The 13,718-nt window shown below is 25.1% G+C and overlaps 1 protein-coding gene across 3 annotated transcripts in view; it reads right to left on the bottom strand.

The window, feature by feature from the left end:
* The window catches only part of LOC145835706 (protein Aster-B-like), a 64,265-nt gene extending 55,977 nt beyond the window's left edge, over window positions 1-8,288 (bottom strand). For 2 of the 3 annotated variants that reach the window (XM_082943405.1, XM_082943406.1), the window contains exon 1: window positions 8,175-8,288. In XM_082943405.1, the coding sequence (XP_082799531.1) occupies window positions 8,175-8,206 (32 nt within the window). In that variant the 5' untranslated portion in view covers window positions 8,207-8,288. Of the gene's footprint in view, window positions 1-554; window positions 611-8,174 lie in introns of those variants that run through there. The other variant, XM_082943410.1, reaches the window with a different exon arrangement.
* Between the last annotated feature and the right edge of the window lie 5,430 nt (window positions 8,289-13,718).

Raw genomic sequence — 13,718 nt, 5'->3', positions numbered from 1 at the left:
AATTCAGACGAAGTAATTACCTGGTTCGAAAATTCAAAATTTAACATATACTACAGATTCATAAATTTCCATATTACTAAATTTTACCCAACTATAAAACAACATTGTTTAATTTAAGCATTAGAATTCGCCTAAAACTATTACCCAAAAATAGATAAATATATGAATCTAATCATACACTCTTGTAAGACAATTTTAACATATAACCATCAAACCTGGAAAAAAAAATTTAGACCAGTTGTTTAATGTTAGCATAGGATCATTTAATGGGGCAGAAAATTGCAATTTGATATGGTTATTTTTACTGAATGAAATTTAAAAAAGTAAAATTTTCACAGATAATGAAGTCGGATTATATAGAGATGACGGACTACGGATAATAAGAAGCAAATCATTGCGATCAGCTGAAATTACTGCTAAATATTTACTTAAATTATTTAAACAAAACGGCTATAAAATAACAAATAAATCCGGATTAATCCAAACCAATTTTTTTAGATGTATCTTTGAACATATTGAACTCAGTTACCAACCCTACAACAGACCAAACTCACCATTTTTATATGTAAAGAACAGCTCCAATCACCCTGACATGTACTAATACAACTACCCGAACAATAAACAGAAGACTCATAAAACTATCTAACAATCAAAGATCTTTTAACAATGTAAAAAGTGAATACCAAAAAGCATTAGCTTCAGCCAATTATAAAGATAAATTAAAATAAGACAAGAACATTATATCAAAAAGAAACAAAAAACAATGAAAAAACGATGTAATATTTTCAACCCACCGTTTAGTTTAACTGTAAGTTCTAAAATAGGCAAGCAATCCTTAAATTTAATTAGCACCTCCTTTGATGAAAAAATATTCAACCGAAACACAATCAAAATATTTTACAGTTGTACAAGCAATTTTAGTAGCAAAATCTGAGCACTTAACAATAAAATTTTAAAGAAAAACAATATAAACAACAAAAGTAACTCAAATGATAAACTTTTAAATTGCTGCAAAGAACCCTGCCCTTTAAACAATCAATGCCTAGTTTCTAACATAATCTATAGAGCAACAGTAACATCCAATAAAGCAACCAAACAGTAATTGAGATCTACAGGAAATAGTTTAAAACAAAGATATAGGAATCACAAGTGTTCATTCAACAACACTAACAAAAGGCATACAACAAAACTGGCAAACTGTATTTGGAATTTAAAAGATAATAACATATACTATATAATTTAATCGGCAATACTAAACAGAACGAAACAAAAACTTAATACTAAATTCGGCTGCAGAATTTGCAACTTAGAAAAAGTCGAAATTGATAAATCAGACAAGAACATAGCACTAAACAAGAAAAGCAAAAGACAAAATAGATGCATTCATTACCAAAAATACTATTTTAGCAAAATTAATTTTACTTTAAAAACTTAAGCTACTCTACAAAAAATACAAATAATAAGTAATCTTGGCATATACCTCTCTTATAACTTATTTTATAAATTCAAACGACTTTGTAAAAACTATAAAAAGGTAAAGTATACTTATCAATTTGTTACATAAAATACTAAACTAACTGCTTAGTAACAAACAACTCAATTATTTAAACAAAAAACACTTTGATTCTAAAATTATGCTAGATAAATTTTTGTGTATATATCACAGTTTCACTATGGAAGTGTCCTTGCTACAGATCATCAATACTAAAAAGCTTACAAAATTTGCTTGTTCAAGTAGGGAACTTGTTCAATATGTTAATAGAAAAATGTTGCAGTTTTATAAAGGATATTTTACTAATTTATACCAGGTGAAGGCATCAGAAAAAAAATTAAAATTTTTTGTAAATTTCTAGGAAAATTTTCGAAATTTTTTCTGACTTTAAGGACTTCTAATTAATTTTTAACATTTAAAGGCTTTGGAAAACAAGGAATTTTGTAAATTTAAACTGACAAAATCTGACTTTTAAAAAATATGTTATCAAATTTCCTGATTTTTCCTGACTTTTGTCATTTTTTTTAATTTTTCCTGATTTTTCCTGATTTCCTGACCGAGTGGCAACCCTGCATTTCTGTTGCATGTCTTTTGTCAATATTATTGAATGAAAATCTGTGATTCCTACATCTTTTCCTACTTTAACTGTTTCCCTTAGACCCACGTACTGTTTGATTGCTTTATTGGATGCTACTGTTGATCTATAGAATATGTTAGAAAATAGGCATTAGTTGTTTAAAGGGCAGGGTTCTTTGTGACATTTGCAAAATTTATACTTTGTGTTACTTTTATCACTTAAATAACATATGTTTTTATTTAAAACTTTATTTTTGTGTGCTATCATTTTGCTTCTAAAATTGCTTGTACAACTGTATGATACTTTAATTGTGTTTCGGTTGAATACTTTTTATATGGATGGTTTTTATCAAAAGATGTGCTAGTTAAACTTGAAATTGTTTGCCTATCTTAGAACTTACAGTTGAACTAAACAGTGGGTTTAAAAATATAATATCTACTTTTCGTTATCTTTTTTTTGATATAATAGTCTTTTCATATTTTAAATAACCTTTGTAATTAGCTGTTATCATAAAGCTGAATCAGTAATTATACATATATATATATATATTTATTTATTTATTTATTCAATTAAAAATAAATAAAAACATAATCTATAGAGCATCTTTTTTAATTTGTTTACTATAGTTTCTATGCTTTAAGCATACCATCAGAACAATAATGAATTTATTTACTTAAATAATAAACGATTTTTTTTACAATTGTTTTGATGTGATATTGTTTATAAAAATGTCTCACATAATCCTCAGAAAATATTTAGTTAAACCAAAACTATAAAACAACTTAAAAAATATATACATAAAAATTACCATGTTATATAAAACTATTAAATGCTAGTAACATTTTCTAATAAAACATCCGAATAAAACAACTATTTTATTAATCTAAAATATGAAAACTCAATTAGTTTTTCATAAATTGAGTTTTTTTTTTTTGTTAAAATTATTATTTTTATTTTTTATTGTTTGTATAATTCCTAATAATAGAAGTAAAACTATACTGAGAATTATTAATTAACAGGCAAATCAAGGATTTAATTTTAATTTCTGTTAACCACAATAAATATGTGCGTGTAGGTACATATCTGGGGTAGGTATGCACGAAGGGATACTTTTGCATGTGGGGTCACTTTTGCACAGGTAGACACTTTATTTATTTATATTTTTAATTGTTTTTTTTTTCTTATTTTATAATTTGTTTATTTTATTATTATCATTGTTACCCCTAACCCTTATCCTTAATCAGTAAAAGTTTTTCTTCTTATTATTTTGGTATTTTTGTTATATTTTATCTAATACCACTGCTACCCCTTACCATTTGTCTGTAATTTTTCTAATATTACTATTTATTTTACTCTTGTGCAAAATTTACCCTTCGTGCAAAAATGAGTTTTTGTGAAAAAGTTTCTCTGTGCAAAAGTGACCACTTCATGGTTTCCACTGATCAAGCTGAGAAAAAAATTCCTGACTTTTCCTGACTTTTTACCAAAATTTACGACTTTTCTAAATCAAACTCTTAAATTAAACTTATTCTAAAATAAATAATCTAACACTTTAAAGTATATAAAGCTTTCAATCTAATTTTAATACAGGTTAAAAACAACAGTTTTTTGCTGAATTCTATCATCAAACTTCCAGTACATCACTTAAACCATCTGTGTATGATTGGTGTTTGTAATAAACAGCTCTATCATTAAAATACTTGTATCATTACCTTATAAACACAACTTGTCTGAAAAAAGACACAAATTTTAATCATTTCCTAGCATAAATGTATCTAGATAAACAAACGACATATAAGGAACTGTTGCAATTAAAACCTTGAATTAATAACGAACTTTCACAACTAAAATCTTAAAACAATAACAAATTTTTACAGTTGAAACCTTAAAACAATAAAGAACATATTTTTTTAGAATTTCCTAGCATAAATGTATCTAAATAAACGAAACGACATATAAGGAACTTTTACAATTAAAACCTTAAATCAATAAGGAACTTTCACAAATCAAACCTTAAAACAATTATAAACGTTTACAATTAAAACATTAAAACAATAAAGAACTTACTGTTTTTTTAAATGTATGTACTAAAATTTATTTTCTCTGTTTTTTTATTAGCACTTTAACCTCTTCATCTAATGAATATATGGTTTCCTTCATCTGAACTGCATTTCGCTTCATTTTCTTGGCAGTTAAAATCATTTGCCTCATTTTATTTAAATCGCTCTCATCTACTGCCCCTTCACTTGTTGAAGAGAACCTTTTCTCTAAATCAAGCCACAACTTGTGGGCTTCATTTCTTTTAGCACTCATTTATTTTTACTTCCATTTATAAAATATTTCCTCTTATCATTTAGTATAAAATTTGTAACAAATAAATATACTCTTATTTACTTTAAAAACTTAAGTTACTCTACAAAAAATACAAATTATAAGTAAACTTAATCTTGGCATATACCTCTCTTATAACTTATTTTATAAATTTAAACAACTTTAAAAAAATTATAAAGAGGTAAAGTATACTTATCAACTTGTTACATGAAATACTAAACTAGCTGCTTAGTTATAAAAAACTCAGTTATTTACATAAACAAAAACACTTTGATTCTAAAATTATGCTAGATAAACTTTTGTGTATATACCATAGTTTCACTATGGAAGTGACCTTGCTACAGATTATCAATACTAAAATGCTTACAAAATCTGCTTGTTCAAGTAGGGTACTTGAACAATATGTTAACAGAAAATTTTTGCAGTTTTGTAAAGGATATTTTACTATTTTATACCAGATGAAGGCATTGGAAATAAAATTAAATATTTTTGAAAATTTCTAGGAAAATTTTGGATTTTGTTTCTGACTTTAAAGGACTTTTAATTAATTTTTACCATTTTAAGGCTTTGGAAAACAAGGAATATTGTAAATTTAAACTGAAAAAATCTGACTTTTTCTTAAATTTTATCAAATTTCCTGACTTTTCCTGACTTTTTTTCAAAACCCCCTACTTTTTCCTGACTTTTGTCATTTTTTTAATTTTCCTGACTTTTCCTGATTTCCTGACCGAGTGGCAACCCTGCCACTTGTGCTAAAGTATTTTTTGTGCATATTTGACCAATCCCTGTATATCTGTTATACAATAGACCCTTAAATGGTTATAAAAAATATTTATAAACTGATGCCCAAAAAGTTAAGACTAATACAGATTTAAAGCTTCAGATATTAATTTAAACTTCCGTTTACAAAACAAGATTTGATGAGAGGAGATTTGAAGGATTTTTAAATAGATCAAATTTTAGTGTCTTTCAAAATGGAAAACTAAGCCTCAAAAAAAAACTTTTTGAAGACTAGTTTCACTTAAAACATTTTTTCCGCACTTTAAAAAATATATTTAAAAGTTTTGTTTAAACATAATTTTTTGTTTAATTTTTGTTTAATCAGTAGTTTTATAAAAGTCTTATGAGTTAATTTTTCTTTAAAAATATGCTAACTAAAGTTTTGTAATTTGGCAGTTTTTATTATTATTCTAGTAACACTTAAAAAATATAAACCAGAAAATATAATTATACATAAATATTTAAATGCAAACTTTGTAAAGTAACAAAGACATTATTTACAACTTCACAGTTTTTTAAAACTATTTCAAAGTTTTAGCTAACGTATTATTTGAAAATACCCTGCAAAACTTTTTTTTGAGTATTATTTAATAATTTCAATACAAAACATGTTTGTTTTCATTATGAAAGCTTTATATTTAATATCTAACAAACATTTTATAGCTATCACAACACAATTATTACTAAAATATTAGTTTAACTTGCCTAATTATTTACAGGGTTGCCATTTGCTTTTTCAAAATTTTTTCCAGGTTTTCCAAATTTCTTTCTACAAAAGTACACATGTTTGGGTCTGCTTATAGTTTAGAGTTAAGTTAAAGGTAAGAAACTGTGTTAAATAGTATAAAAATATTAAAAAGATACTGTAAAGCTACTTTAAATACGTTTTTTAATAAAAATATTTTTTGATGATTACAAAAAGTTTTTATTTATACGATAGATTTTTTGAGTCAAATCGAAATTTTACTACTAAACATGTGAAAATTGTTAAAATTCCAGGTTTTTCTAGTGATTTTTGTTTGAAATTCCAGGTTTTTCCAGTTTTTTTCAAAATTTCTCAAACTCCAGTTTTTCCAGTTTTTTTTTTGCCTTAATTATCAAATTCCAGGTCTTTAAAGTTTTTTTCAGGTTTCCAGGTAAAGTGGCAACCCTGTATTTAGCTTTAAACAAACCTGTTAACCAATATCAAAAATGCATAAAGCAAAAACATTATAGGAACCTACTCTTTCAAGTTTCTTTTTTCATTATTAGTTCAAGGCGATTGGAGTCAAAATTTTGGTAATTTAATTCTTCAGAAAATAAATTAAGTTAAGAAGCAGTAGTTAAACTCTAGTAACATATTGATTACAATTTTTTACTTTTGTAATTTAAGCTTTAACAAGCATGTTTTTTTTTCAAAAGTGACTTATGCAACCTTGTAGTTGGAAAAAAATAGAATAGAGAAGCTCTCCTTTTTTGCTTTCTTATTTTATTTTGATTTAAAATATCTGTAGAACTTTTTGAAATTGCCTTAAAATGCATTTGTCTTCTATCATCAGATACTAGATATCTATGATATTCAGGAGCATCATCTTTTCTCAGCATTTCAATTATATTTTGAGTGCAGTCAATAGTTTGATTACTATACCAAACTTTATAAACACTTATGTGATACTTTAAAGGTACTACAAATGTTAAGCATACATTCTAACCTAATGATAAATTAACTCACAAATAATAAAATAAATTATTCAAAATCACTTTTTGAGTTATTATTTAAATGTTCTAATAATTTTCATAACAGTAAAGTACTTGTAGCTATAATATGTATAAAATAAAATTAGGCATGTATTTGTTAGCTTTAGATTTCAAATAAACTTAAATTTAACTTGAAGAAAAGAATTAAAACTTTGCACAATGTGAAAGTAACAGTAAGATTAACTATGTCTAAAGCCCTAAACTGCTTTGGAAGCAAAGCCTAGTTAAGAATTAATTTTAATAGTGCATTAAAATTCAGGGTTCCAACTAAAGTTTTAAAAAACGTTTAGGAAAAAAACCCAGAAACAAATTATTAATTTACTAGAAGGTGCTTCTAAGCACAGCTAGCTACTATACAATATTGTAAGTTAATTATTGAAACCCATCAGTCACTTAGTGTTTTGTGGCTTATGCAAGTGTTTCTAAAAACTTTCATAGTAAAGTTTATAAAAAATAGCTTGTTTTGAACTTAAATCTAAATGGAGTAAAAAATATTTTTAAACACATTTTTTTTATCTAGTATATCTGAATACATTTTCAATTTTTTTTTTCAAATTTTTTAAAATACATTAAATTTATACATTCAAACTGAAGAAAACATTGTATAGGAATTTGTTTTACTTTAAGTTTTCAAATTGTCTGTGTTTAAAGTCTAGTTTTCATCCTATTTTTAGAAGATGCATGCTAACTAAACTATTGTATTCTAAGTTAATTTATTTAAAATGTACCCTAATCTATACTATAATAATTGATAAGAATAAAAACAAACATTCAAATAGCTCTTTAAGTTTTAATTGGAATAAAAATTAAGAGTTTATTGTTCAACCAATTTTTAAAGTATTTCTTTATTATAATAATAGGCTTTTTGTTTATTGTATACAGTCCCTTTTAATAAAACTTAACACAATTGATAAGGTTAAATGAAAAACTTACTTAGTGCAAACATAAAATGGAGTATATACAATTATTTAGTCACTTTCATAGATTAACTTAAGTTATTAGTCATCTCTTTAAAAGTAAGTTACATATATAATATAAACTTAATATACTTTAATACTGTTATGATTTTAAATATAACAAGTATAAGGTTATTTGCATGTCATTAAATAAAAGATACAATATAAATTGATTGTTTCACTTAAAATTTAATAAATACTTTCTCATTTTAAAAACAGTTACTTTTTTTTAAGTTAATAAGTTTGAATTTTTTTGTGAAAGTTTAATACAACATACATAAAAGCAGTAATGATAACTTACTTGCTGTATCTTTTATCTTGTTTAAGCTCCATTAGTTTTTCATCTGTGTAGAATTCTGAATTTTATTTCACTTCACTTAGGATGCATGTTTTTTTAACTTATAATTAATAAAATCTACTTAAACAAGTACAGCAAGTCATTAAAAATAAACTTTATTTGAAAAAAAAAAGCAGTTGAAAACTTAAACTTTACAGAGAGTATTATAAGTGCAAAATGTAGATTAAATTTTTCTTTATCTTTTTAAAGCAGTAGACATATCTGCACAGTAGGTTAAAAGGTGGGGTCAAGCAGAAATGTGCATTACTGTATAAACCAGCCAGTATTTATTTTGGCCATCTTCAACAAAGTTGAGATGTTTTATGCCATTGATAATAAACAATGAACTTTACTGCAAGATCAACAACAGCAGCATCCGAGACAATCCTACAACCTGTTTCGTCCTTATTAGGACTCATCAGGCAGTAACAGTCCCGAGAAACGGCTATTGTGATCTTAAACAAGCGGGCTTATGTACAAAGCACTGAAGCGACCGTTTGAGGGTAAAGTTGAAAAAATGACACAGCTAAATCATTTACAGCTCAATGTCTCAGACATTGTCAGCTTAATGTGAGATTATTAATGTAAAATAATAGCTTAATGTAAAATTAGTTTTTCTTGTATAAATATGTATGAAATTACTTAAAAAGTCAACTTATAAAATTTCATAAAAATCTTTTATAAAATAATTGCCCATGAGCACTGAATAAAATAATTTTAAATAATTTCTTCATGTGCTAAAATAAACCCTAAGCTCTGTCCTGGACAAGACGTTATAAGGTAACCAAGTTGTGTGCAACTTGATAACAATAACCGTAAGGTTTTTTGTACACCAGGTCCTACAACAAAATATTTTGTGCAATTTTTTTCTGTTTTTCAATAAACAATATATCGTTAAACATCTTACTGGTTGCTAAAGGACCAATATTATAGATAGGCTTTACTAATACTTTTTAAAAAATAATATTTTAAACAAAATAAATTTTTGATTAAAAAAACAAATGTTACAAAAGTAGAGTCTAATGTCAATTTCAAAAATAAGTTTAAAAAAAAGTTAATTGAAGTAATTTGCTTGATGGAAAGTTGACTAACTACTGCTTATTGCTTTTACTGGTTGCTACAGTATTGCAGGCAAAGAATCTCTATTTGTATAAGATTTTATTAATTTAATATCACTTATAATACCACTTCAAACTTTCAAATCTTGTTATCAAAAATCTTTTTTGAATATTTACAATACTTAAAACTCATGGTTATTGAGTACAAAACATCTGCACGCATTTCATTTTGATATTCATTATTTTTTGTAGTGATGTTGTTATTTCATTATTTGCTTAATACCAGGTTCAAATAAGTATACTTTATTACTAACTGTAATGGTTAGTGTCTTTATTTCAAAAGTACATGATGTCATTTAAACATTTCAATAACATTTAAAAAATTCAATAAAAACTAAAATTGTTATTAGAAGCCAAATTCAAACTGTTACAATGATAAAATAAACTATTAAAAATTACACCCTAAAAATTCTAAAAACTAGTTGTTAATTAAAAATTTAACATCTAGTTAAAAATATATTTCAATACCTTGCTATTAAGTAACTTTAAACTTGTAAAATTTTTAATACTTTACTTGACTATAAAATTAAAATTTAAACATTTACTAATTAATTTTCTGTAATATTCTGCAAGTAATTAACTTTGATTTTGTAACTATTTTTTTATTTTTTAACGAAACAAAGTTAACTAACTTCAGTATTATTGTTACATGGTTTAATGACTATAATTATTCACATAGATGTGCCCGGCTTGCTCAGTTGGAATCTTAATCCAACGGTCGTGGGATTCAAGTCCCACGTTAATATAGTCCTGAAAAATGACTTAAAACTGTATTTAAATTATTAACCGAGAGGTTCCTTTGTACACCAGGTATTTGGACCAAAAGTTTTGAGTGTTTTTTTTTGTTCAATAAACATTAATTTAACTGAAATGTTATTTTATAAAATATGTTTTACTAATATAAATTGATGACTAATCTAAAAAGTAATGATAAAACACATTTTTTTACTTATAAACTTAACTGTTTTAAATAATAAAACATCTGCACTGCACACATTGTAATGCAATTTAAGAAGATATTTTAGATTAAACTGGTATTTTTATTTATTAGAACAAAGTAACTAGAAAATATTTTTAGACAAATTTTTGCGGAATGAACTAAACACAATCAAAAATGAAAAACAAAAATATATATTATGAAATAAAGAGCCTAATTGTAAGTTTTTGCAACAAAGTCTTATTTAATGCTTTAAAAGTTTATTTTATGCATATTTTTGGTTTTGATATGCAAGCCAAAGTTTGCTAACACTAGTATTAAAACTATTAATAAAAAACTTTCTTTGCTATTTTAAAAATGATTTGTAAAAAAAAATAATAACGAATTAATGGTTAAATACACTTATTTATCGTAATCCTTGAATGCTGTAGTCCAGAGATTGTCAAAACGTTTCTAGTGCATTTGACGACAATTTTATGACAGAAATAATAAACATGGAGTTTAATTATAGGGTAAATGAGAGTTTAAAAGACATCTAAAAATAGTATAAAAGCAAAAAAATTATTACTTACTATCTATAACACAAAGGAAAAGGAAAATAAAAAAACACAGACAAAATGCATTATTTTTACTGCTGCCTAACTAAAATAAAATGTGCTTTTCTATTACATATTCCCTCTATTAATTATTGCTTTATTTTTTATTAATAAAACTTGAGTCTGCTTTTGCGCTACAAAATATTATTTTAATATGATAAAACTATTTTACTAATCTCAACTTTAATAAAAAATAAAAATCAGCTTTGTATTGTATATAAATATTTTTTATGCTTAAATAATAATATGTTTTTTATAAATATTATAAATACAATTGTATTTAGAGTTAGTTTTGTTTTATAAGCAGTTAGAAATACTTTAGTACAGTTTTGCTACCCTGGTTTATTTATAGTTAGGTAAAAATTAAGATATGAGTTGATAAAAATTATAAAGTATTTTTATTAGTTTATTTGTGAATTATAATGGTAATTATATGTTAATCACATCAAAAAGCATATTTTGTCTTTAGTTTATAACTAAAATTTAAAGAGACACCATCAATTTAAGAAAGTAAAAATAGCTTTTGTAAAAATAAAATAAATTTTGTAAATTGTATAAGTTGTTTTAGCTTAATTTTTATAATTATATAAGACCTTAACAATAACTACATAAACTATATTTATTTTAGCGCATGAACAAATTAAAAATGATTTACCCTAAAGTATAATATTAAATTAATAATAAGAATAAAACATAGAGTTTGTTTTAATTATTAAGATGATATAAACTATTTTACCCTGGCATCAAGCAAACAATGAAATGAAGAATATCAATACAAAAATAATGAACATCAAAATGAAATGTGTACGTACTGTTTAACACTATTTAAATTTTATAAAATTCAGAAAAATCTTACTTAAAAAAAGTAAGGTAATTAACAAGGATGAAAAAAAGGATGATTTTGCACCACCATATCTAATAAAAGTTTTAAAACTACCACTATAAGCGCTTAAAACCTTTTTTTTGCTCTTCTTCATCAACTCTAGTGTAAGTGTAATATCTAGTGTAAAATTCAATTTATGACCTCATGGCCCCTTTGCTGCTTATGACTAGCATAAATTTCTATTATGGCCCCGAGGCGTTGATACAGGCAGGGTTGTCACTTGTTTTTTCAAATTTTTTCAAATTTCTTCCAGACTTTTTAAAGTACAAATTTTTGAGTCTATTTTTTGTTTTAAGTTGAGTTTCAATGTAAGAAACTGTGTAAAACAGTATAAAAACATTGAAAATATACTGTAAAGTTACTTTAAATGTGTATTATTACCTTATAGATGTATTAATTTTGTTAAAAGCACATTCTTAAGTTATGGTTTAGAGCCTAAATTTAATGAATATGAATACAGTTTCAGTTTGATATTGGTGCGACATCATCCTAGTTAATTACAAAAAGTTATATGATAGCACAAGATTAAATATTAACTAAAAATAGCCAATTTCAAAACTTAGCTATAATCAAGTTATTTTAAATTGTTACTAATAGGACTTAGCTAAAACTCAAGTTTTTAATTATTGATAACCAATAACATTTGTTTAAGTTTTGTTTTTAACTTAGGGTATTCACCTAAGTCATTATATATTTTAGGTAAACACCTTATAGCTGCGCTAATTTAAATTAGGTCAATAAAATATACTATTGTTAACTTAGCTCGATTAGCATTTTTTGCAATTTTATCCAAGCTTTATAACCAATTATTTTTCTTATCTTTAAAGGTAAATCGCACTCACAAATTAAAACCCCTATCTCAGGGGTCGGCAAACTGCGGCCCGCGGGCCAATTGCGGCCCGCGAAGGGTAAATCTGCGGCCCGCGAGCACGGTATTTTTTTGAATGGAATGCGGCCCGCGAAAGAAAATTTCGTGGCCCGCGAGTATGTAAATGTGGCCCGCTGAGCAAAAATATATTTCAAGTTGAATTTTTTTGGTAATTCAATTTAATTTGATTAGTTTGGTTTTAAGTCTCTGTATAATATTTAAAAATAATTAGAAGAAGTTACTGCTTTAGTTTAAAAATGTAAAAAATACAAACTAGCTTTCTAACAGGATATTTTTCTCAGTTTCATAATAACTCCTTTTTAACAACAGCAAGTAATTTTCTGAAAAAAGAGTATAAAGAATGCTCGGATTTAATAAATTAGATATATAATAGCTATTTATTAAATAAAATAAATGCAAATGTTTTCCATTTTGTACGAAAGTATTGCACAGTAATTAACTAAAGTGTCATTTCTTTATAGCTTAGATATTCTTTCCAATATTTTTTATACCTAAGTTTCTTTTATATATTTTTTATTTGTAAGTGTTATGTTTTAGTGTAAAAACATTTAAAATAACATAGTAATAAGAAAAAAGGTTTATTTAAGTTTTGTTTTGACACATTTTAATTTTTTAAAAGTTTTCTCTGCACTTTGAATTAATTTCTATGCACACCAACTTAAAAAGATGCTCATACTTTAAACCACTTTTTATTTAATACTTTAGTTAGTTAAAGTTTAGTTTATGCTTAGTTTTCTAACATTGTTGTTTCTACATGTAATATATAAAGTATACACACACGTTTAAAACAATATGACATGAATTAATATAGTTTTTGTTAGGTACACATTTTAATTTTTCAAACATTTTTTTGTCAAACTTTTTATGCCTTGCATATCAATCAATACACACAATTGCTGTTTTTTTGAGCTACCTATTTAATATAAACTAGATTTAGGGATGGTAAGTTTATTAAGTTTGTACATTGTTAATCAAAATAGTTCAAATTCAAGCAAATAAACAACTAAACATTGTCACACACTCAGACTATCACTATTTGAAGACTTTAAATCTTGAGCCAACTAAGTCATTTTTTAAGTTTTTGG

This window comes from Thalia democratica, chromosome 5, assembly GCF_965202585.1.
Source record: "Thalia democratica chromosome 5, ktThaDemo2.hap1.1, whole genome shotgun sequence".
NCBI lineage: Eukaryota > Metazoa > Chordata > Thaliacea > Salpida > Salpidae > Thalia > Thalia democratica.
This window is presented reverse-complemented; position numbering and strand designations above follow the sequence as displayed.